At 37.1% G+C, this 26,102-nt stretch overlaps 2 protein-coding genes across 6 annotated transcripts; one reads left to right on the top strand and one right to left on the bottom strand.

Moving 5' to 3' along the window:
- Positions 1–9,968: 9,968 nt before the first annotated feature.
- Larp7 (La related protein 7) lies at positions 9,969–23,096 on the top strand. 5 transcript variants are annotated; one of them, XM_087347614.1, is made up of 9 exons: positions 9,969–10,111; positions 14,419–14,571; positions 17,866–18,054; positions 18,206–18,387; positions 18,772–18,936; positions 19,458–20,383; positions 21,010–21,307; positions 21,963–22,104; positions 22,843–23,096. In XM_087347614.1, the coding sequence occupies exons 3-9, from the start codon at positions 17,871–17,873 to the stop codon at positions 22,989–22,991; spliced, it is 2,046 nt and encodes a 681-aa protein (XP_087203740.1). In that variant the 5' UTR covers positions 9,969–10,111; positions 14,419–14,571; positions 17,866–17,870; the 3' UTR covers positions 22,992–23,096. The 5 variants fall into 5 exon arrangements, with proteins under 5 accessions (XP_087203740.1, XP_021942892.2, XP_087203741.1 ...); XM_022087200.2 differs by lacking the exons at positions 9,969–10,111; positions 14,419–14,571 and adding an exon at positions 16,840–16,858; XM_022087198.2 differs by lacking the exons at positions 9,969–10,111; positions 14,419–14,571 and adding an exon at positions 17,029–17,216.
- Gar1 (Gar1 ribonucleoprotein) lies at positions 23,005–25,991 on the bottom strand. Its single transcript, XM_022087207.2, has 5 exons — positions 25,907–25,991; positions 25,428–25,564; positions 24,771–24,826; positions 24,253–24,468; positions 23,005–23,545 (listed from the first exon to the last, which is right to left on the bottom strand). Exons 2-5 carry the CDS (start codon positions 25,558–25,560, stop codon positions 23,312–23,314), a joined length of 639 nt encoding a protein of 212 aa, XP_021942899.2. The 5' UTR covers positions 25,561–25,564; positions 25,907–25,991; the 3' UTR covers positions 23,005–23,311.
- Between the last annotated feature and the right edge of the window lie 111 nt (positions 25,992–26,102).

Raw genomic sequence — 26,102 nt, forward strand, 5'->3', positions numbered from 1 at the left:
CATGATTCATATGTCACCGGTTTGAAATTTGTCAATTCATGATTTGAGTGGAATAAAACACTATTATTTTTCCACATAAAATTCGTAGACACTAATCACCAAATTCAAAAGTCTTTCCCTTCAACAATTTAAGTAAAACGAACAGATTACGCACTTCGTATAACTTATATACGTCCAATATCGATTCACTAACTTCAAATGTTTCTTCAAAGTAACACACTTCCTATCAACTTTGTATGTTTCTGTGAACATTTCCTTGAAACATCGTAGTACAGTATTGTAATTTACAAGGAAATCATTATCGTTTGGCTGCTGATGCATGAACCACTATCTCACCAAGAGTGCAGACATAAGGATAACCTATTATTAGCTTGCCGTCGTTATAAATATTCACGGCTTTGTTTCATAATTTACGCAATAACGCAACAGAGGATGTGGGCTTCAAGTAATTTCCCTCCTTCTGTCTCATATTTTCTGTTGGATTTCCTTCAGGTGAAGGTGCAATCCTGGTGGTGTTACAGAATGAATTTAACCAATGGGGAACAAGAACTCTGTGACGGGAATGATCATTGTCAAGCCAGGCAACGGTTAGATAGATCAGTACGGGGAAGCACCGGTCTTTCATAGGCTACACAATTATACATACGTGCAAGAAGGATATATTCCAGAGTCAAGGTTTATGAGTGCGTCAGCATTGAGGCAGTAGTCACGTATTGGGGAATAAAATATCAGAATACGTGATTCAATGATGAAAATATCCTCTTACGCCGCCATATTTAGAACGGGGGCGTTTACTGATTTATGGAGCGTTGCGTCCGGTGGTTAGCACATGACTCGTAATAGGGAGAAACCGAGCTTTGAGATCGACTATCTTTGGTGATTTTTCGAGTTATTAAACAGTCCCTCGAAGCAGGTGACTTAAAATACTGTTAATTTATTCAAAAATACGAAGGGATAGAAATACTTCGAAATGGTGGTATTTGCCTACAAGTTCAGACGCGTTACAACTCAAAAGAACAACATCGACTTGTCCCGTGGACTGAAACGCGTGTTCATAACTGTAACTGATGGGTGTAGCTCCAAACTGACATTTGTAATTGTTTGTTTTTAAGTCACACGGAAGGACTTTCTTTCAAGAAGCGCTGACCATTGGTCTTGCAGCTTACAAATGTTTCACCTTAGTTTATCACGAAGCACAGTCGCGTATACTTACACAGTTGACAAACTGCACTATTCAAAAACACAGCACTAAGATATGACCTTCATACCAAATAAGCCTATTACAAATTATGCTCCCGGTTGGAATTATCTTCAAGTGACCTTGAATTCAAAATGTTTTAGTTTCATGTGGCTCGTGTGCTGGAAACCAGTCGAAGAATAAGGAAAATCTGAACTCAGATTTGGGATAGACATTCCAAAAGCATTACCTGCACGAGTTTCTCTCTTTCATTTTCCTCATTTTTATTTCTCTCCTTGAGTGTTCTGTAATCTCGTGTTGTTTTTACTCTACATTTTTGCATGGCACAGTTTCATCGTACGCCTTGACTTCTTTCTTCTTGAGATGATAAAGTTGCGTCATATTGTGATAAATATATATTTGTTTAAATCTTGTCAGTCTAATCACAATAAAATTCCTATTAAATATTAAAATATTACTATAATTAACATTTAAATATTTAAAATATATTAAATGATGTTCTCTATCGAAATGTTCGATTTACATTAGATCATCACTTTTTTACACGACATGTTTCAGTTCTAAAAGAACTATCTTCAGGTGTATAACATTATATAAACTTAAATATAATTTCTTAAATGCAACTTTTAGTCAGATGTTTATCAGATTTCAAATGATGTTTTCTTCCAGATTTTATTGTATTTTTAATATCGTATTCGAAGTTGTTTTGTTTTCTTCCTTCTTGTTCTTATTGTTTCTGTCTGTTGCTTTCACTTTGTCTCTTTTGACTCTCTTTCTCGTCTTCTTTTCATCATTGTTAACTTTTTCTTTCTTTTTACTTTCTTATGTCTGGTTGTGTTTTTTCATTCTTACGTAATTATTTCTTTCACATCTCTGTCATTTTTATTTATGATGTACTTTAGAAGTATAAACTTCGACGTTGTTCTTCTGGATTGTAACGCTGTGTGAACATGGTAGGTATTAAAATTTTGGAGGAGCATGTTCACCCCCACCCCACAGTCATAACATGACAAAGTTTCTTCTTAACTAAATGAAAGTACACAAATTTTGTATTTTAACCTTCAAACTTTGAAACGACAGTACGAACCGTGTGTACGTAAGATAGCTTAAAAGAAAGGAATTGTTTTTCAGGCAAGTTCCAACCGTTATCGGCCACAGACAGTTAATGAACTGATTTAATTACGTAATGACAGTCTGAAAAGACTTTCGCCCATGCCGAATTTTGTGTGCATGAACAACAACTCAAGGTTTCTTGAAGAATTTGTCATGTAAGATCTCTCCCATGAGAGCAAGAAATCCAATAATACCTCCCACGCCAATCACATAGAAAGCTACTTGTAAGTGTGATAATGAAAACACGAAGTAGTCTTTGTCGTCATCATTAAAATCCGCATAATTAGGAGACATGCTGTAATGATCATAGGCCGATAATTGGTATTTCGTCTTAAGGTCATTCCACCATTTGACGATTAAGCCTGCTTGTATTATTTTATAAATTATGTCATTGAATGTGTCCACGAGGTGACTTCCCTCTGCCAGGTGCATTGCAAAACTCAGCCTGTAAATAGCTACGTCCAGACTGCACAATTCAGGATTTTTAATAATTGATGTGACGTATTCAATGTGAAAACTGTGTTCGATCACTGCGAAAGTCTGTGAACGGAGCAAATCGTAAAGACAATATTCTGTCTCCCCACACTCAGTTCTTCGCAATTTTATTTCAGAATAATAAGACTGAAGTGAGTACTTTAAATAGTCATCATTTTCCTCGATGTAATGGTAAACAAGATCAGAGCTGTAGAGTTCTTCAAGAGTTGTGATGCGTTCTTTTACGCCAGGATTAACAAGGACACTTGTGAAATACGTCTGAAACACAATACTCACTGAGAAACAGTACCAGACGAACAAACAAAAATATGACCTTAGCTTACCAGTGCGGGGCAACTCTCGGACCGCCAACCCCAGAGTAACGGCCCACAGGTTTTGAACGCTGTCACTTACCGTCGCGTAACCAGAAGACTCATTGACGGCACAATTCTGCGCGCGTTTCGCAATCAGCCACGTCATAACAACAGACAATACGAATACAAGTCCGATCATTAACCAGACTGAAACCGTAAACATTTTTGTAATTTTCTCCATTCTAGGAACTGGTTTTCCGCAAGGTACGTACCAACTCATGTAATCATCTATGTATGATATAGTAGAATCTACTAACGAATAGATTAATTCGTGCAAGGGAAACGCACCGAATGCCACGTCTGTACTTCCGTCCTCCAAATCGCTGATAAGATCCACGCGGGCTTGTAATCCAGCCGTAGTGACAGGCACAAACACAGGTGTCATGTTCAACGCCGTTGTTATGGATCTGCAGCATTCTACCTCCAGGCCAGAATAAACCGGTCTCATTTTATTGTCTTCATCTATATAATTGTCTTTCACGACAAGTGGCTGTACATCGATTGCAGATATTTTCAATGGGCAGCCATGGAAATTTTTGTGAATTTTTGCAGGAAATAGGGGAACTTCTTTCAAAAATCGTCCTTCACCTTCAAGAATCCATCTATCGATAACTATAGTATTTCGAACATCAGCACATTCAATTTCAGACTGATACGGAAACCACGTGTGTAAGTCAAATGTAGATGTTTTAATGTTCCCATCGTGTGTATCCATCATAGGTTGCAGGTTAATGGTCTGTGGAATCAAAACAATAACATTCAGTATCCTGTAAGATGTCCAAAGTATCCTCAGGATTTCTAAAGCCAGTTGGCTATCGTTTTTTGTGTGATATTCAGTCACAACTACAAGAAATTCTGCTTTGTTATTCCACCAACTACTGTCCTTCAACTTCTGTACCTGGTCGATCACAGCGTCCGTCACACTGTCCTGTTCTTCTCCGGACCACGTAAAAATTATGTAGTGGTCAATTTTCCAATAAGTTTCATATCCTGTATTCAGTGACACGTAAAGCGAGCTTGTTCCTATTAGCCACAACATTTGTTCATGCATGTTCTGAAGCGTGTGACACAACATGTGCATCTCGGTGTTCGTCCTGTATTGTGCCAGAGTTCTCCGAGATATTCCTTGTCCTGCGTTGGGAAATGAGACAAGTGTTGATTGTCCCGGCGAGAAATGTCCTTTTGCTATGGTTCCCACGCATACCACCATGTGACGCTGTTTCACAGAAAGGACGCCGTCGTCTCTTAATAGACCGGCTACTTGCAGCATCCCAAGCGACGCCAGTGTCAGTATCTGGAGCATGATCATTGCTTCCCTACAAATAAATAAGAACTGATGTCACTCGCTGAAAATTCCATGCATTTTACAATTCTGAAGAGTCAGCCTTCTAAAGTCGTGACTAAATACCAACATTTTTTTTATTAGGAAGACAATATTTTGCTTCATATTTTATGAGAAGTCTATATATTAAGCTTACAGCAATTTTCAAACGTTTATCTTAAATTTGCATCTTATATGCGTCATGTTTGTGTTTGATTAAATATATTTATTTTGTACAGTCTATACACAAACGTTTGAAGTTTATTGGTTCTCTTCACCAGCCGTCAGACGCACGTTACTCTACACAACACCTCTTGATAAATATAACGTCTGACTACAATAAGCAACTTACCATGAAAATGGAAAGCTACAAACAGAACTACGGATCATTATAATATATTGCATTAAATATCTAATAGTTTTTAAAATATTTTAAATTTATAAAAACCTGAAGACGACGATATTACCCGTCGAAACATGTCGTTTTAATAAAAAGCGCTAAAAAATATAATGTAAAATCGTATTTACGATTAAGAGCGCTAATATAATATTTTACACAATAAAATGTTTTAATATTATATAATTTTTTACAACACCAATAAACTTCAAACGTTTGTGTATAGACTGTACAAAATAAATATGTTTATCTTAAAGTCTCAAGACACATTTATTTATAAAATACATAAGAGTACAGAAAAATAAGGACTGCTTTCAAAAGCGATGTATCTCGTTCGTAGCATGGAAAGGATTAATGTAAATAGCGTTATCAGAATAACTGTTTGCAACGTGTCGTCATGCAGAGGAAACTTGCGTAGTTACAAAGATTCATCTGACAACCGCAACAGGAAACAAACAAATATTTGCCGCCACTGCCATGTTGTTTCTATGTTTGATTTCCGTTAAAAAATCTGCACACTTTCAAAAAATTTATTCATTACAAAATGTGGAGACCATAAACGGAATAGCGCTTATGTTGGTCCCCGTCGAAAGTTCGCGTGACCGCCATATTCGTGTTCAAGATACGGAGTTACAAAATACCAAAATGGGACAGTCTTCGAGTGAATACGTTTTTCTGTATATTTAAATAATTACTGACTGGGATCGAATATAAATTATTCAGAAGTTTTAGCTTTAATTAATAAGTTTATTGATATTTTCTGTGCAGTTTATACGTGTGAACTGTCTTTGATATAATTATCGGTAAATATGAAATTTGTCTTGATGGATATTTACGTACAAAACTCCTCAATTTTCTTCATACGCTTCGGCAGTTTACTCCAGTCTCATATTTCTCTTTGTTAAACTTTCTATTATACTTACCAACATAGAATGTCTGGCGATACGGAGTTTGTGTGAAAACCTGTTTATTTTATAACAAAGAAATTGTTATTCTGAACTGGAAATCTTACTGTCTGTGCTAAAGCCTTCCTTCTGTTCAAGAGCAGCGACTGAAATGTAAATATTTGATTCAAGTGTAACACGTGTTTGACTGTTGCACATAATTACTGAGATGAACTTCAAAAATTTTCTGTCCGTGTTATAGGCCTGTTAATCTTTCGTGTCCTCATCTACTCATCTATGTTATGAATTATAAAAACACATGAGAACTAAATACAGCGTTATTAACTGACTAATGAGCCCGAAATTTACGTTCATCGCATCCATATTGAAATTACGTTCTGTGTTGTACGTGGACCTGCTCGAATATTCAGTAATTTCTTTATAATTACAGAAGTGATCTGTTTTTCTGTTGTGACGATTAACGGAAGGTTCATGCCTTTTGTATTACAATATAATCTTTCCTTCTTTATTTTATTTATCTCGCGTATTCTTTCTTTTTTCTTGCTTTCTTATTTCCTCCTGTCTTACGTGTTTATTATTTTTCGCTGTCCCTTGCATGCTTTCTTTCTGTCTTTTAGTTACCTGTATCTTATCACTTGCAAGAAGTTAAAGCTGTCACCGTACATTATTTTATAAATGTATACACATAAATAAATAAATAAATATTGACGGAATAGTAAGTTTTCTTGCAGCTTAATATGCTGGATGATATTTTCCAAATGACAACAAACCTAGATGTATATCATACAACTCCTAATTGCGTTCCATGTGTCTGAAATGAATATTGTTTCCAGCTTTGACACACGTTTATCAGATCTACATCATAAATGGTATAAAAATGTGATAGGAGTGTGTTACATGTATAGAAACACGCATACCGAACACATATACTTTGTTGAATTTTATGTATTGCATTTGTTATTGTTTCGACAAGGTTGGACTTTGTCTCTGTGGAACTGGGTGACTAACGGGCCGTTTGTATTTCAGTATTTTATCTACATGACGGGATTCTTCAGTATATTGTACTAATGATATTTTCCCTCAGGTCTGTTACTTCCGGTTCAAGTACCTGCAAGTACCTCGTCATCAGTGGCTTGCACATGAGATGACAATGTGCGCGTATTCAATGAATCATTTTTGAGGATGTGCGCATGTTACAAATTTAAGAGCGTAGAAATGTAATGTCTGAAACGGAATGCAGACCTAATAGAATGTGCAAGTCACTGATAGATTAACATGAATCTCACAGACACAGTAACATAGAAGGCTTCCAGTTAAAATCAGTGGCACATTCAGCTTACGAATATCCTGTGCGATCTTACGAGGTTTTACCTCCGTTGCTATCTACAGCGCCTCCCGCTTTGAAATTATAACATTGTTTGTTTTTCCGCACTAGGATATTAGGTTATTACATTTCTTCTGTTTTATGATAATAGAAGCAATTCGTATACCGGTTACTACCTGATTAGTAGACACAAAATTAAAAATTCTCTTCATTGTGTAATTTTCTCTAGACCAGTGGTATTCAACCTTTTTTTGTTCGCGTACCCCCAGATATAATTTCTCTTCAACGTTGTACCCCCAAATTTGTTGGCGTATAATTCAAGTTATACGTAGTATATAATCTACATCTAAAATAAATTAAATAAATTACATTACTGATTATTCAGTGTTTATCATAAAATAATTTTTTTTTTAAATTTCACGTACCCTCTAAGATGCCTTCGCGTACCCCCAGATATAATTTCTCTTTAACTTTGTACCCCCAAATTTGTTGGCGTATAATTCAAGTTATATATAGTATATAATCTACATCTAAAATAAATTAAATAAATTACATTACTGATTATTCAGTGTTTATACATTTTTTAAATTTCACGTACCCCCTAAGATGTCTTCGCGTACCCCTGGGGGTACGCGTACCCCAGGTTGAAAACCACTGCTCTAGACCATTGTTATTTAAGTTCTGTATTTTAATATCTCAGTCACAGAAAACACTGGAAGGTAAATGTGTTTGTGTGTGTGCTTGAGTATAAATAAGATGGTGCTCATTTTAACCAATGTACAATATGGAGGTGAGTGATCAGCTTATCGCTTCAGGCATTTTAACTCCGGAAGAAGCCCTTTGGATAGATGGTCGGATGAGGCCCAGAAGCTGTGTGGATGAACGAGAGAATGTAACACTTGTTATCTTGCTAGGAACCGAACACCAGTCTCTCAGCACAAAGCCATTCACTTTCCTGGCTCGAATACATAAACACGAATAAATTGTTCAGGTTAATATTTTCTTGTAGAAAGTCTGCAGTAGGGGAATCACGGCTTGTTGGCTGTTCTAACCTTCAGCGTCTGAGCTGTTGTCCTCCTTCGCTTTGTATTCTCTGTGTCTGGCGTTGCCACACCCTCCAGTGAAATATGCGGCATTGTTCATTCCATCCACGTGTTCCGTATTAAGGCTTCCTGCCACGTCATATTCTCGCAAGTTTTGTGAAGGTAGGTCGACAAACTTTTGTGAGGTATTGTAGGAAATATGGCTATTGACCGTAAATCGAAATTTGTTGTTCGTATATTTTCGAAAAAATTTTTAGTGACTACGTCACTGATAATAAAAACGAAGATTTAAGTGTCAATTACTTTGTGCTATCGACCTTTCCTTGTGAAATTGGTTGCCATGTCGTCAGTTTATCTTTAAAGACAATTCTGATGAGAACGTATGAAAATTGCTCTGATTTTGCTTAGGTGACGTTTCAGTATCGGGTTTGATTTCCGCTGTTGCTGTTTGCGTGCGTCCCTTCGGTAAGATCACAGTTGCTCATCGTGATGACTTAGTTATTTCCAAATACTGACAACATAACTTGGCGTATCTTCTGATACGAGGTAACGCCAGAGCGACACGTGCAGCTTCCGTACAGAATATAGGTTGATAACCCCTGGTACAGTATATCACCCGTGATCATGGCGTGCTTGTATTGTGGAGAGAGTGTGCTGTTCGCTTCTGGGTTTAAGATAATTTCCCTGTTATGTTACAATTGTGATTGTTAACGGAATTCAAAAGTTTAACGCTCCCAACATATTAAGAAATTCAATACCGTGACCACGGGGCGGAAGCCACGGCTCGTGACTCTCAGTAGTGAAGTTCTCCTTCCTGATGTTCTTAGACGAACAGGAGATTGTAAGGAAGGGTTTATTCCCCTGATGTCACGGAACCCGAAGGTTCATCACCGTGTTCGCAACAGTCCGACATATTTCCCTATCCTTCGCTAGATGAATCAAGTCCACATCCCCGTGTCCTATTTCCTTGAGGTCAATTTTAATAGCATCCTCCCATCTACGATTAGGTCTTCCGAGGGTTCTCTTCCCTTCAGGGTTTCAAACCGAAATCTTTTGTACGCATTTATCACCCCCCCCCCCAAATGTCTCTCCCCACTCATCCTCCTTGATGTACAGATTAAATATTTCAGACCTTAAAGGCAATCTTAAGAACGTAAGTGCGACGTCAAACAAGCGCATCTCTCGTCATTTTATTTATATTTGTGTGTTCGTCTGTGTCAGAAACTGGACTTTTCTAATGGAGACTCTGGTGTATTGTTTCCGGGTCGCACTTAAACCCAAATCTTTGGCTACTAAAACTCACTTCTAATCCAGAATGTCGGATTCTTCCAACAACTTCGTTGTACAGTTTGAACAAATTTCTTTCCACCTCATTATCAACAAACAAACAGTAAATTTGCTGTAAGAACAAAACGAAGTGACATACAAGCATCTAACTCCACAATGCAGAGTCATTCTTCGGAAGCTAACAGTTGCTCAGTTTGTCAAGAAATTAACCGACTTTTAAGTAACTTGACTGGTCACTGCCCTCCGCTGGCCTTTGAACTGTGGATGTAAAATTAATTAAAGAAAATTAGCTTAAATTCAAACCTCATTACAAACGATACAGCCACCCCTCCTCAAGAGGGTGGTTCCTGCTTCCATATATATTTATCATTGACACCATAGTAACAACCATATCAAGTGTTGTAAGTTAGGCGTACTACCGATACGCTTTGGAGGATAAAAATCAAGATATTACATTTCAGAGGCTGTGCCGTGTGCAAAACTCAGTCAATGACAAACGGAATAAATCGAATTCTGCTCACCAGTTTCTGTGAGGCAGTGATGGATAAGTGTTCGTGTTTGCCTGGACGTAGCGAAATATTTATCCGGAGTTCTTCTTTCGAACTTCTAGACATTCCGGTACAAGAAGCGGCTTTTGATCAAAATTCAAGTGAATTGTACTTCGTGCTATGATAAGTATGTACCTGGAAGTCTTTATACAACCTCTAGCGTGTTCCAGGATAAGTCTTCAGTAAAGTTAATGGCAAAGCTGATGACCGTAGCCTAAGAACGAGATAATGAACCTTCGAGTTCCAAAAAAACGGCAGAGAACATCTTGATCAACGGAGCGATTATTAACTTCTCAAGAAGGACTCTCCTCTGCGAAATTAGTTAATTATTTTTCGTCACTTGTATGAAAATATTACAAAAATAATGTAGAAACACAGTTCTATTGATGAAAAATTCTTCCTTTCAGTTTTGTTGCGGACAGAATTCAGAGATTTCTTTTTTCTTTTCTTGCTTTCATTATGTCTTTTAGTGTTATAAAGATGTATATCTTCTGAGATATTGCAATGGATGTATCAAGCTCCTCTGAAGCGACGGTAAACTTCTACCAGAAGATGACTGTCTTCTGGGTTGTTGAAGTAATCATCGCCTTAATGATTGTGGCAGCAAGGACCTCTGGAACTTCGCTAAACTTCTACCAGACTACACGGCGCAACAACTCAGAAAACAGCTGTCTTCAGTGTAATAATATTTTGATTACACATTTTTTTAAAAGCATTTGTTGCTATTTTACATACTTCATTGGCGTTTATGTTCTTATGTTGGATATATAAATTTTTTGTCACAAAATTACGTAAACTTCATAATTATAAATTATTTATAATGTATGTTTAAAACAACAGGTTTAGATATCGATTTGTTCTTCTGAGTTGTCACGATCTTTTCGGAGGAAGTCGATTCTTTAGTTGCTCTAAATTAGACTTTTTTTTAAAGATATTCGTGTTCGTAATTTCATTTTCATATCGACGAAAGATCAAGAATGTACACGGGGGGAAATCACCAAAGGATCTTACTATTTTCGGATACGCTCACAGCTACCGCCAGTCTTTTTCAAAATGATCTTCAGGTCTCTTCACGTATTATCTCGGTTAGATCTTTATAAAATTTCTAATGACGTAAGTAGAATGAGCCAGCGATCATAGGTTGTGTGTGCTCAGTGATAAAGTCAGTCCCCGGGCTGTCAATTGTCTCTCGTATGTTAAAGCGAGCTCTTGGCCACTTCAGATTACTCAACATACTAGAGCAAAGAACAGATCGATAACTGACTTCATTGGGCGGAGTCTTTACGAGAAACTGATAGTTGCTTAGCTTTTAAAGAAATTCTCTGACTTTGGAGCCACATGATTATATATATATCGTATATGCGTTTAATTTCAATCTCTGTAAGGCGAATAGCATTTGGTAATGAATATCAATTTCTTGTTAGCAATTGTTTTCACTCTGCCTATACGACGTCTGTGCCCTCTCACGGCTTCACTACATACTTTATTTGCGTTATTACCTTCAGTCTGAATAAAATAGACTACACAGTAACCCAGAAAGCGTGTGTTGTGTGATTAGGCTGTCACAGGATCGAATCTTGAAAGCCATTTCAGATATTAATTTATTTTCCATTAGCCCGGAACAGAACAGGATGATTGATTGTCTTTTCCAGGACTACGTTAGTCCCTATGGACAGTTGTTAATCGACCATCGCCGCACCTGCTAACTAAGTGTGCAGCCTATGATATCAAAATCAGACTTCACGTGACTTGTTTCAGGAACAGACTTTCTGATTTACATGAGGTTCTGAAAACGACGTGTGGAAAATACTGACCGACATTTCAGAGGATCTTACTGTTTCTGTTATACGCTATACAACATCCCAGAAGACAGTAATCTTCAACAAATTTCCTCTTCTTCAACTGTAATTGATTAAAACCTCTGGCCTATTGCTACTCAGAATTAATTAAGAAATAATGAATCATCTTATGGCGCTCCTGAATTGACGTTGCGCGGGGGGGGGGGGGGGACAACCCGAGGCTGTAGGGTAAGTCATGTTGATATAATCGACGTGAAGAGGCCAGACTTAAGCAGCTGTCACTCTGTCCGGAGGTTAAATAGTTAGTTAATCCAACCATCAGACTCCCGTTGTAGGCTAATAACACGCACGCCTAAAACTTAGATATAAATCTTTATAAGTCAAGTGGTAACTATATGTACCATCTGTTTTGACAATCACTAACGCTGTTTTTTTTTTGTAATTATACGTTTCATGTAGTTTTCAATTGAAACAGTCATTATTTTCTTAAACTGCGTTAACCAGTTGAGCTTTGTTCTGGTGAAGTGTTGTGTTTTCTTTGCGGTACGAACTGAATTATCCGGCTTCAAACGATTGCAGAAACAAAAGTAAAGATCTGGATGATGGATCGTATGTTGACAACCTTTATCTTGGGCTTGACATAGAAAGATTAAGGAGGCATCTCTGGAAGAGGGCAAAGTGTTAGGAAGCTCATCGGGAAAAGGGTCCCTTCGCTACACCCAGTGCATGCCTTATGCACCTTCTGCAGTTAACAGGAATGACTATGATTTATGAAATCTTATAGAAATTTATTAAGAGTTCTTGAGCGGAGGACTAGGCCATCACAATATCGCTACCTGTACAGCACAGAAAGAAGCGGGTTTTTGTCCGCGCGGAACTCAAACCCGAAATCCTAAGCTGTTTTGGACCTCTGCGCCTTGCAAGGAGCAAATGTATCTAAATCAGGGGATACCGAACGCCGATTATTATTAACGTTTCTTCGTATTCAGTTGGCAGACCTGTTTGGTTCATTAGTTTCAGTGCACGTTTGTATCTCGTAAAGTTCACGTATGACTTGGGCCAAGGTATCCATTAACAACAGGAGAGCACAAAGTGATTTTGATTTCTAAGTTACCTGGTGAACTTCAACACTTTTCATGAATCTCGTTTTATAATTAGATTATTCTTCTTTAAGTGGTCTTCATTTTTGTCAAGACCCTCAAAATTCTTGGTTTAATTTATGAGTAAACAATTATTATCTTATACGATCTTTTCTAATCTTATCACTTCCATTAAACCCACAAAAGCTACAATTCACCTTTAATCTCAGGAACATATATTTTATTTTTATATCTTCTGTCAAAATGACATGGCTGTGGGTACCATAACTTATTCTGTGTATTTTCAGCGCCTGTGCTCCTAAGAGAAACCACGTGGCTACTCATTGACCCTTCGAAGAATCGCCGATTGTCTTAGAAGTGTCATAAAATAATATCTTAGTTCCCCTTTCGGTGTTCGATCTGTCACATACGATTTAACACATCCGAAATATTAAAATATTATTCCTGTACCGAAATTTAATTAAGCACATCTTCGTTGGAAGAATATTTTATTAATTGCATGACGGATTTTCCGCCCGTGCAGCTGAAATAGATTTGTTGCCATAGTCAGATCGAGGGGAAGTTATGATGGGCTAAGCACGTAGCTTCACAGTGTATTATTATGGTTCAGGAAATCTTCTAAAACTGTATGGAACAGATTCTTTCTTGAGATGATAATAGTCGCTTAACTGGTTAAAAATTCGCGGTTTCATACGGATCCCGAATGTTCATTGCCATATTCACAAAACCCCCGCCACTAGTTCCTACTCTAAGCCAGATGAACCGGGGCCACACCCTCCCACACTTTTTGTCTTCGGGTAATCGTTTTCCTAAAAATTACTTAATTATAGTTTATTAGATCTGAAGGGGGAAAATACATATAATTAAATACCAGCGTTTAAATATTCTCTTCAAGCTATTTTCTGCAAAAACACTTTGTTAATTCAACAGAAACCCTTCCTCATGTGCCTGTCATACTATTACACTCTCTGCTGCAAGGTTCTAGCTCTCGTATCTTATCTCACTGACACAGAAATATAGACAGAAACACTACTTATCGGCTGTACCATGAAGTCCTATTATCATCACCATTACCCTACTCAGCCGTTCTGATACTGATGTTTTATAACACATTTACGTCTGAAATCGTTGTTTTTATGAGTACTGATGCCTATGTAAAATGATTCGCCAAGTTCTTACACTAGAATCTTGTTTAAATGAATATAAATTCATATTTTATATCATGGTCTATATTACGTGTTGATCCGAATAAACCCCCTCTCCCGGCCAATACTGCCCACGTCATTAATAGTCGATGCAAATGAGAAAAGAATGGTAAAATCAAACTGAACGTAACAGACAAGTGATTAAAACTCCTTCTTCGTATTACGGAGGCCTCGGTTCCAAATCTCAATCTGTTTGTATGTAACCATGGCGAAGCAGTTCACAAGACTAACTTGTACATCTGCACAGCCGCAAATCTCATATACCAAGAGAAAAACATTTAAATATGTATGTACTTTGTCAGAATATAAGTTCCAACATGTTTTGTACAGTGTCCCATTTAACGTGGAATCCGCCATGACAGGATCCCGCAGATGCAACGAGCGAACCACCGGGAAAAGAGTTAGCCGACGCAGTTGGGTTCCAGAGCAGTGATGAATTTGGACACAGTACGATCCTTGAGAGAGTTAACTCTTTAAAAAGAGGTAATTGTATATACCACATGCTTTAATATTCAGTAATTCTGTCCACAGAGAGTATTATATGATTCTCGCTGTAAACAACGATTATTTCCTCAAATAACATTAACTATTTTATCTTTGAAATGGAGACGCGTTGTTTTCTTTGCGGTACGGACTGAATTTGTGTATGATAACTAGATGGGTTTTGGCTTTAGATTTTTAAGAATCGGTAACCGGAACCACTTGCTACGGTAATTATGTGATTCGCGTGTTTCTTGCCTGTTAGTCACACGAAGTAGGAGGAACGCAGGAATCCGGCAGATGAGGAAATCTTGGATCATGGAGAGTGAAGGTAGTTGTGGTTGAGAGGCTGAGATTTGGCTGCTACCTCCGAAGGAACCACGTCATAATTTTGCTGTGTCAGGCCGGAAGTGACAGCTTTATCACAGTTATAATTATTTATACCGTGCCCAAGACACACCGCAGTTTTTTCATGATTTCGTTTCTTTCTGCTGAAGTCATATAATTAATAATTAAATACCACTCTGACTTTCAAAAAATCAGATTAAGCTGGCTATCGCCAAGAACGTTAGGGAGGATTGGGAAACCTGTATGAATGGGGAGAAATATCGTAATTTCCTTGAGAGAAGCATTCCACCACTCTTCCCAAGAGGGATATTTGTTGCTAATTTTAGAGCCTTGACTGGTCATTATTACCTACAGGGGCACCTCCATAGAATCGGACTTTCGAATACATATGCCCCATGCCCTATCTGCGAAAAAGGCATCATGGACGCTTGTCATCTGGTAACACGTGGGGGCTTGAGAGAAGGAAAGGACTCGCTAAACTACAGAGAACTTGCTATACGATACTGGCCTGCTAGTGAATTAATAGCCGAAAGGCAACTTAAAACCGGCGTCGGATAAAAAAATCTGACTTTACAGCTTAGGCCTGAAGGAATGCAAAATCGATATAGTTCTAAATCAGGGCAATCATCCTTTATGGTTCATGAGCACATTCGCCCCTTCTTATGGACTTGCGGGCCACAGTTTATTTAAACGATTAGAATTTTTTTTTCATAATGCTAATAGCTTTCTCCCTGCAAACAGGTTTACGTAATAACTGAACATTTTCTTTTGGGATAATTGTTGATGTCTCATTTTTATTAATAATTTAAAATTAAATATATGATTTAGCCGATAATTATTTTTTAATGTGCTGAGTAATACAATATTAAAAGTGTACGCGGGTCGCACAAAATACATTAGCGGTCCGTGGGTTAAAATTATTTCAAACATTTTTTTTCAATTTTGTGAGTATTCATACACAATAAGTATAATTTGAGTTGTCAGGGTAATATCACTCGTGATGAATCTGGTGATTTCAATACTAATAATTCCAGAGGTCTTACTTGTCATTAATTGTTGGTATTTCTGCCTCTTATAGATAAGAATCTCGTCATTATTTATTAAATGAGAACGTTGGGTACGTAGGTTATCAATTCAAGGTCTACTTAGAACCAAAGAACTTTGAGCCCTTAATGCACACAAAGAGCAGATTGGAATCGCCTCTTATAATTCAGTAGGCGCTATCTCCGTTCAATCATTACAAGTATTAAAAGGAGTCTCTTTAGACCACGGGTTACAGGTCTATTTGTTCTATAACAAAACATTTCTTAGAATCTGGAATTAAAATTGCGTAAGACTAAAGCAGACAGCACACAATTGTTTTTAGAAGCTTTATGTTTGGCTAGTTATATCTTTTTGAGAGTTGGGCTGATCAACACGCCCCACAACTTCACATGGACCTGGAAATGAAATGTCATCTTGTTATTAACCAAATTAAAAGGGTAGATAAGCAGTTGTGTGGCGTTTTACCCAACTTTCATTTCTCTTTGAAGATTGGAGACATGACTGCGTAAGATATTAGTACTTATCTAATTTATAAGTCGCCTTTGCGTATATCGACAGGATTGAGCACGCGATTGTCCTTTTCTTATTGGTTGCAACTACTTGCGATAGATGTCGCTAGCTCGCAATGGCTGATGGAAGTAATGCTTCACGTAAGACAGACAAGACATCCAGCAGGAATTTTTTTTATATTTGACAATGTGAGCAACCTAACCGTAGAGAATTACAATTACCGACAGAGACACACGTTGAGAAAAATATAAAATAAATATCCATTACTGTGTACATGACAGCCAACATCTGTTTTCATAATAAAGTTGGTGGGAATGATTACACGCAATACCAACATAGGCGATGGTGGTCCTGTTTGAATGCTTCGTAGTGTTTTTACTATAATTAAGTAAGTAAATAACTAGTATAAGAAATGTCCTTGTTTCATGCCTTTCTAATGTATTTGTAAACCTTTTAATGTGCAGTCAATCATAATAGAATATGTTCATATACTCTGTGCGTTGTGTTGCACGTGAATTCTAGTAAGATCTCTAAGTATCGATTATAATCGCTGTTATAACATTCTGTGCGAGAGGTCGTATATAAATCATTAAGAAGCAAGATAGCTGAGTGAAATCTCGATGCTTATTGTACGTTAATATTCCTTTATACATGGTGGAGGTTAGGCGGCATCAGTTCTGAAATTTAAATCACCATCATCGTAACATGCCTTTTAGTTCTTCTGATTTCAATACAGGTAATGCAAAGTAAGTGTACATGTTTCTTATACGTGAATCAGATTACTGAATTTGCGAATGTTGCCTTTCTAGCCGTAAGTTCCTTGCATTAGACTTGTATAACTTGGGCTTTCGGGTGTGAGCCGCGTCAAACCGACGTTTCGATTTGTCATCTTCAAGGTGAATGTGTAGTAGCAAACCACCCAATCAAAAAGCTGACGAAGGGTGAAGTCTTGCATAAACGCAAGACGTCATCCATAGGTCAGACCATTCCTGCATACGAAACACATAGCAAGAAATGGTAAACTATAACTTGCATGTACTTATGCAAATGGAATTTCTGTCCTTGCTGAAGGCCTTAACATGTTCAGACGAGGTGCTATTGCTGCTGGTGGGAGTGTGATCCCATCAGGCAGTTTATCCCCTCATGGAAATAAATTTAGTTAGATGGCTGTCTGGAATTTGAACACACAAGGGTTTGGATTGCTGTGGCTGATGGCCTCTGCAATTTGGAGGGTTTAATAGGGAAATATAAAACAAATTCTGAAACATCTTTGGTAGCAGAGGATACCATGTGTGTATTAGAGAGGACATTGTCAGCATGTTTTAAAATTGCTTTTACTATACCATATTTAATGTCAGTTTATTTTAAGCTAATATTTTGTAATATTATTTCCAGGTAAAATGGAAGAGGAAAACCCTGCTATAGTTGAGTGTAATCAAGGAGATGGTGAAGTTTCATTAAAAAAAGTTCGCCATCGAAAAAAACAATTATACAAGTCAATTAGAAAACAGATGGAATTTTATTTTGGTGATGCTAATCTCACAAAAGATCGCTTCTTGGGCAGTCTTGTTATGCAAGACCCATGTAAGTATTAATTTCTCTTGGTACTGAATTGTAAAGAGCAAGTCTGTTATTAAATGTTTGGGAAAAAAATGCTGTGTACCCTCTTAAAGTATAATTTTATTAGTGGAATCAAGCTTGATTAACTTCACATGTGACTCTGTTTTTATTACAGATATAGACATCTCAGTATTTCTGCGCTTCAACAGGATTCGGGCTCTAACAACAAATTTTCGAGATATAGCTGATGCCTTAAGGGATTCTGAGTTATTGTCTGTGACAGAAGATGGCACCAAAGTGTTCCGGAAAACTCCAATCAAAGAAAAAGAAAACATCGATGACTGTACAGTTTATGTAGTGAGTGTTATGTTATCCTAGTCTTCAGTTTTCTGTCGCTTATTATGACATACATATACCTTTTCTCTGGCACTTCTTGAGTTCAGTGAGAAAGTAATTTTCAAGATACAAATTTCTGTGGTGAGTAGGACAATTAGCATACATGTGAAAACATTATGGGATAGTACCACTTCACAGATCCAGGCACACATGGCAGAATAATATTGAAATTAATCTTGGAGCAGTAGGTTGTGAAGATGTGAGATAGATTGAATAGCTCAGAGTACAGTTCACTGGCAGATTTTTGTGATGAACAGTGGAATTTGGTAACAAACTACACAGAATTACTCGTACTTCAGTACGTATAGCAGATGATGATGGCTAATACATTTCTTATTCTTGCAGGAGCAGCTGCCTCCAGACGCTCAGCATGATTGGCTGAGAGATGTGTTCTCTGCATACGGAAACGTTGCCTATGTTTCGCTCCCAAAGTACAGAAACAGTGGAAAGATTAAAGGCTTTGCTTTTGTTGAATTTGATACACCAGAAGAGGCTAACAAAACTTTAGAGGTGAGAATTATTTTTGATACCTTGACTAACCAACTCAGTGGAGCATTGTTTATTGGGAAGATGATAGTCACTCATCTGGTGAAGTAGATCCCTACATTTTATAGGTGTTCACATTGGCCTCTATCATGACTCAGATGTATTCAGGACACATTTTCATATTCTATGTATTTCAAGGCTCATTTTAATAATATCTAATCATATGTGCTTAAGAACCACAGTTGTCTCCTCCTTCGAGCTCCTTAAATCAAATTTCTTTGTGAATATTTCGTTTTCCCAGAATGTGCTACATGTCCCACCTATTTAATCCGTAATTTAGTAACAATATTAGTTGAACTATACAAGTTGTGAGGCTCTTTATGTAATTTCCTCCATTCCTCGATCCTTCTTAGTTCAAAATATTCTATTCAGGAATTCTTTTTCAACTACCCTAAATGTATGTACTTTAACAAGATTCATATATTATGTACTAAATGTTCATAAATTATGAATACATGTTACTACACATTGCTTTTTTATGACAGGCCTTTGGTGCGAGGGGCTGCCGTTTATCTTCCCAGATTGCTCCAGAGAAACTCTGCAGCATTTCTACCTATGATCCTGATGAAGGAAAGTCTGAAAATGTGCTAGGTGAATCTGATAAAGGCACGTTAGAGAAAATAAATGAGGATGAAGATGGTCAACTTCAAGAAAAGCTCTTGAAGAAGAGGAGAAAGAGAAAGAAAGGGAAATATGAACAAGGAATGGAGATGAGTGCTGAAGAAAGTGAAGCTGTTGAAACAGAAAGAGAAACAGAAAGTGATGTTTGTTTGAAGAAAAACAAGAGGGAAAAGATTCATGAGAGTGAAGCTGTCAAGATAGAAATGGAAACAATACATTCACAATCAGAGGATGATAATACACCTCCAAAGAAGAGGAAGAGAAAGAAGAGTGAAGGGTCCAGAGTTGAGAAAACAGAACACCAAACTGATGATACCGAAATTTTTTTGGAAAAGAAAATCAAGACACAAGTGAACACACAGCATACACAATCAGAGGATGATAATACACATCCAGAGAAAAAGAAAAGAAAGAAGAATGAAGGGTTTGGAGTTGAAGGAACAGAAAGGAAGATGGACACTGCTCAAGAGGACACATCCACTGTTTACCAATCTGATGACACAGAAACTTTTTTGGAAAGGAAAAAGCAAAAAAGGAAAATTGTGGATGTAGAAGAGACAGTTGTTTCAGAACTTCAGCAAGGAGTGTCAGGTGTTGAATGCGACAATGAAGAAGTAGGAAAGAAGATGAAAATTAAATCTGGTCAGTGGGATGAAGATGCGGATGATGATGCAGAAGAAACGACAGAGGAAGGAGCCAAAGCTATTGCGAAAAAGAAGACTAGGAAAAGAAAGAAGCACAAGAAAGATAAGCAGGAAGCTGAAGTTAGCCGGCTGCAGATTTTGTCAAAGTACGTAACTTTAGCTAGAATGTGGATTGATTAATTATTAAATTACTTAATGACATTCTTAACTGGTGATCTTATATATCATCACACCTATTATCTCTATTCTGTTCATTATTTTGTCATTAATTTTCTGTACCACATCACAGCTCAGGCACTTAGTCACTAACATCTTACTGCAGAGTTCTGTATTCAGTCTTAGTGCAATATCTGCCAGATTGTTGGTGGATAGAGTGACGGCAGGATGGTTTCTTCCGAGTCCCCTACTAATTATCATTTTATCAATTCTGTATATTCATCTGTCACCATCCTTGACACCTTATATAATAAGCCTGACCAGCCGGCATGTTGTCAGGACTTTGCATTGGCGCAGCAGTTGACTGGAGTCAGTGGTGAATTTAACAATGCTCTCTCCTTTCCTCTTTTCATTCCTTCCTACCTCCCTTTCTTACTGTAATATTTTCTTCCTGTCTTTTTATCTTCCTTTTCAGATCGATTTTCAAGACTATTGTCCCATAATGTTTTCACTGTCAACACTGAACTTATTTTGTATATAAAAAGCTTCTTATACAGTGTATGTATCTTAAAATGAAAACTTATCCAAAGTACAGAAAATGTTCTCTGAATTACAGGCGAGAATGGAAGCGTTTACGTAACAAATACCTGGACTTGCAAAAAGCGAAGATGAAATGTCTGAAACAATATCTTAATAGAAATCAGTGGAACCGTAATTCACACGTTCATCACCATGATCAGTTACATAATGCAAATGGACAGAACCAGGGAAAGGATGACTATGGTGACGGAGGTTCAGAGATACAGTCTTCAGTAAAACAAGAAACTGAGAAAAAACCAAAATTCACATTCACTCCAGGAGTTATTGTACATGCATTGCTTGATGAGCCCATTTCAGAAGTTCGGAAGTTCAAGGTAATTGTTTTAGAAGAGTAGAAACATGCAGATAAATGAAATAGTTGAAACGCTTCACTCACAGAAAGAGTTACCGAAGTTAACACCTGTGCACTTGTGTATATATATTGTTCATATTTAAAATTTTATCAAATCTTACAGATGGTAGTATTGTGCCATTATAGTATTTTGGCTTTATGCCAACATTTCAGATGAACATTGACACACAGCCAAAATACCATATGGTGCAACAACCCAGAAGACCACCATCGACATTCACATTGCCGTATTTGGGGTTTTCACGGTGGTGAGTCTGAAGATGGCCTTCTCGTGGGTTTTCTTCTGTATTTACATTACTATGAAAACCTCATTGTTTTATCAACTCTTGGAATGATGAAAGACAGAATGTCAGTAAAATAACAAAGATACATTCCAGTGCTATCCACATCAAAGAGAAACACTTTATTTTTACAAAAGATGATATTACTGGTATTATGTTGTGAAAACTACCCAAAACTGTCTGATTGACTGGTTAACTCTTACAAGTGACAGTCCTTGATTTACACAACTAACAGACATTACCATCTTGTTTGATTCCCAGAATAGCAAATGTTCTAATATGAAAGAATTATGTTATAATTCATATATTGTAGTGCTAAGGATATACCATTTTCAGGTCAATGCTAAAGCCCTTGGTGAAGTAGAGTATGTAGATGTCATTATGGGGTCAAATGAAGCATTCCTTCGTTGTTCAACTCCCACAGCAGCTGAAATGTTGGTGTCCAATGCACCATGGCAACAGGTGGCTATTCTTAAAGGTAAACACTGGATCATGTTATATATTGGCTAAGTGATCAGCACTCCTGCTTCGTATTGGAAGGTCCCTGGTTTGAATTTTTTCCAGGATGCTGGCTATTCTGACAAGTTTTTGTGTGAGATTTAAAATTCTCACAGTGAGGACAAGTATGGAGATGTGCCTTGTCATCTGGTAGATGTGACTGACATTTTAGAGATTACTACATCCATTATCAGGGTGACTCTGAAATGTCTGGAAGTATCTACCAGGCTATATACTGTGCAACATCTGAGAAGACAGCCATCTTTATTCTTGAAGGATTTTATGTTTTCCTTGGTGTACATGCAGGGATAGTACCCTAAAATTGACTTGTGACTTCCATATCTTTCCCTATTGATTGACTGATTGATTCTTAGGTTATTTAATGTTGTAATTTCAACTGCAGAGGTTATATAGTATCAGATGACATGTGAAAATAATCATAAATGGTGGATAGGTAATGAAGAGGAGGGAGGTTGTCATAGTCTATGTGAAGATACTGTCATAACAGTTTCATAATAGCCTTAACAGGCCAGGTATGCATGGGAGGGATGATAATGGTCATCATTATCATAATTTTGATCAACACATTCAGTAATTGTTTCTTTAGAAGTCCTGTCACTCTTATGGCAGATTTCCCAGTATGTTCAACTTTTAAAAGAAAAGGCTAATGAATCTCCCACTTCAGATATAATGCATGTAATTTTTATAATCTTTTCAGGTGAAGATGAAGCTCAGTACTGGAATAAGATGTTCAGAGATCGTGAGCAGAAATTAAGTAGTAATATCCGTGTGAAACAGAGAGGACGGGATAAAATACTGAAAAGAGCTGAAAAAGAACTAGGAAAACATATAAGGTTTGATGATTGAGAAAAGTATAGTGTACTTGATATGTTGACTTTAATACGCACAGATTTGTCTGAAAAGTTCCCTAAATATATTGTTCCATAACTTAAAATATACTGTAAAAGACGAGCAATTTGTGTTTTTGTATGGTGTACAAACCTACTCTTAGCATATGTGCACATGGTAAAGTATTGACATCAAATGACATGGAGGTTTCCAGAATGTAATAATGTATTCAATTTACAAGTCACAAGTTATTATTTAAAACCCAATATGGGTGATATACTTTGTAATCAACATTTATTCTTTTGTTCCCACTTAATAAAATAGTGGAAGTGTAATAACTATCTGTTCCATCCTCCTCCGCCTCTTCTAAAACCTCCCCCACTTCCTCTTCCAGCACCTCCACCTCTATTAAATCCACCACCACCACCTCCTCGCCCTCTAAAACCCCCACCTCTTCCACCTCTCTGTCCACCACCTCTTCCTCTCCCTCCTCCACCCCTCTTCTGAACAGATCCAGGAGGTTGCGGCAGGAATCTCTTCAATGGCAGAAGCTTCTGTGGGTTGATAAAGAGCTGAAACACAATCAATTGGTCAGCATTTGAATATGGCACACATTATATTAATCCTTTCCATGTTATGCGTGGATTACTTATCTTAAGAAGCAGTGGCCCTTATGGACTACACTTATTTGGTATTTGAGAATGGAAAAAATTGCCTCTGCTATCTCTCAACCACCATTATTTGTGACTTCACAGAAAAAACTATGTTACAAAAAAGTATTATGTCTGAAGAAGGTTCTTTAAATAGAAAACAATGTATAAAGGGTTAATGACTGAGTCTTAGGTTATTTAACCATCATCATCTGCCATTTCCACAGAGGTGGTTTTGTCCTGCGACAAACGTTCTGTGTTCTTATCAATCTACCCACAGGTATTCCTCTTTCCCTATATTATATTGTGTATCTTCTCAGTTTCTCTGCCTAGTCCTTGGTTTTCTTCAGGGCAAACCACGTGAATATAAGGGTAATGCCTTAATATAGTCCATGATCCCTTATTATAATCATCTGACCATTTCATTCAACACTGGGTGACCACAGAAACTGACACAAGTAAAACAACTGGAAGGAGCATCAAGTTCTTCTTTTCACTATTCCAATTAAAAGAAAAATATGTACTGTGCTAGTGGCAGTTAATGATGGTGATTTCTAGTAGAAAAGATAGATTTAAATTGTGTTCAGGAAAAAAAAAGGCTGAAATGAATAAAAAATGGTTATGCTTACCTTCTGATTTCGTTTAAAGGACTTCACTTTGATATCTTCTGTAAGTTTTACAGACACATAATAGTCCCGGATGGTACCAAAGATTTCATCTATCTTTCCAATTTGCTCTTTATTGTCCAGATAAATTGGTGCATTGAAATATGGAACATCCTCAATCTCAGCTTTCACTACAAGGTCATCCTGAGCAGGGTACAAATATGAACCCAGAGGTATCACCTGCATAATAATAAAATCAACTTTGGTAATATATGCAATATCCTTTTTCTTTGGACAACACAGTAAACTTGTAGAAGAATATGGTCATTCTCTTCATAAAGTAGTACATAACAAATTCTTATCATGACAATTGAAATGTTGCTATGATTATGACAATGTAATATCAAAACTGTAGGTGAATGTATTGACTGTGGACATAAATAATCATATCTCCTCTAGATGAGTAGCTAGACAGCTGGATTAATAAATTACATGTCTTTTTGTGCCTCAGAACTGAATTACTGTACATAAACATAGCTTACTTCTTCTGGAGGCCCTTGATCTTGGAAACCCCCAAAGCTGTTTCTTCCACCTCCACCTTAAATAAATTAATAATTACACAGTCATTTCCTTATAAGATATGCACATTTTGACCAAATATGGTAACAGTGACAAGTCATGCAAATAACAGCACCCTGTAAATTTATAATCTGGGTTCATACTCATGTAAATAAGATGCTTATATGTGCAGCATTTTAAGTTGATTTTAAAAGGCTGAATATCCAGTATTAGGAATGTAATGTAACAAAACCAAGCAGGTTAATGTAATAGTAATACCTCAGTCCTGTATTTTTGAGGTAACTGATTTTTGGCTCATTTACTGTTTATCCTTAAGTTTCTTTCTTTAGTCTGTCTGGTGAAATGTGTGGATAATACCTTGAAAGAGGTAATGCTCCTGTTCTTCCAAATCTATCAGCAACGTACCATGGCAATGGTGGTACTTATTCACATTAATGTTGCGTCTTGATATTTTATTATTGTGTAACACTATTTGCTTCATACACTAACGTATGGGCAGATGATCATTTAAACTTCATGGAAAGCTTGACAGGCAAGTCTGTTTGTGGCCCAAACTTTCCAGATAATACAACACTAAAGTCAACGTGTTCTATTTATGGTGCGCAAGCAGATATACTAACCTCTACCTCTACCACCACGTCCATAATTCGATCCTCCACCACCATAGCCACCGCCGCCGCCTCCTCTTCCATACCCTCCGCCTCCTCTTCCATATCCTCCGCCACCGCCTCTCCCACGAGAATGAAATGACATACTCCTAAGTAAAAACTCATGTTTTACATGTTACAATGGTAGGAGCATCTTCAACAGCATATTCACTCACAATTACAGTGGCAATCAAACAAATGGAACCATAAAATATTACTGTTTCGAGTAACAAGTTGGTCGAAAGGAACAAGTATTTTCCTGTCAAGAAAAATTTCCTATCCTACATAACACGTGGGTAATCGTGAAGGTTAGAAATGTTTCGTGCTATTTTTCACGTTTTCACTACCTTAATTATAAACTGTACAATAAATAGCATAAAGTATACATATATCCATACTGTCGTATGCGATTCATTATAATTTCCCAATGTCTGAAAGGAGACAATTCTTACCTTCGATTATTTAATACATACAAACTACTTAAAAACAACAAACACCATTCCTAGAGACTTTACAGTTTTACCACCAGGTAGCTGATTATTCGGCAACAGATTATACCAACCCTTACTGAACATATAATTGCGTCAAATCAAAATTATGCAGGCTGCAGTTCAGACATTTGCCTTTTATACTACGTAGGAATATTAT

This window comes from Zootermopsis nevadensis, unplaced genomic scaffold (genome assembly GCF_977971745.1).
Source record: "Zootermopsis nevadensis isolate Lab colony 2312 unplaced genomic scaffold, Znev_1.0 Znev_ptg000012l, whole genome shotgun sequence".
NCBI classification, from domain to species: domain Eukaryota; kingdom Metazoa; phylum Arthropoda; class Insecta; order Blattodea; family Termopsidae; genus Zootermopsis; species Zootermopsis nevadensis.

Bases quoted from the DNA above. Each gene is read 5' to 3' on its own strand.
- Gar1 (XM_022087207.2), bottom strand. From the start codon at position 25,560: ATGTCATTTCATTCTCGTGGGAGAGGCGGTGGCGGAGGATATGGAAGA. The intron at 24,827-25,427 runs GTTAGTATATCT...AATTTATTTAAG, and splicing joins ACGTGGTGGTAGAGGTAGAG to GTGGAGGTGGAAGAAACAGC. The intron at 24,469-24,770 runs GTAAGCTATGTT...ATTATTATGCAG, and splicing joins ATCAAGGGCCTCCAGAAGAA to GTGATACCTCTGGGTTCATA.
- Larp7 (XM_022087196.2), top strand. From the start codon at position 17,176: ATGCCTTTTAGTTCTTCTGATTTCAATACAG. The intron at 18,388-18,771 runs GTGAGTGTTATG...TTATTCTTGCAG, and splicing joins ATGACTGTACAGTTTATGTA to GAGCAGCTGCCTCCAGACGC. The intron at 22,105-22,842 runs GTAAACACTGGA...TAATCTTTTCAG, and splicing joins ACAGGTGGCTATTCTTAAAG to GTGAAGATGAAGCTCAGTAC.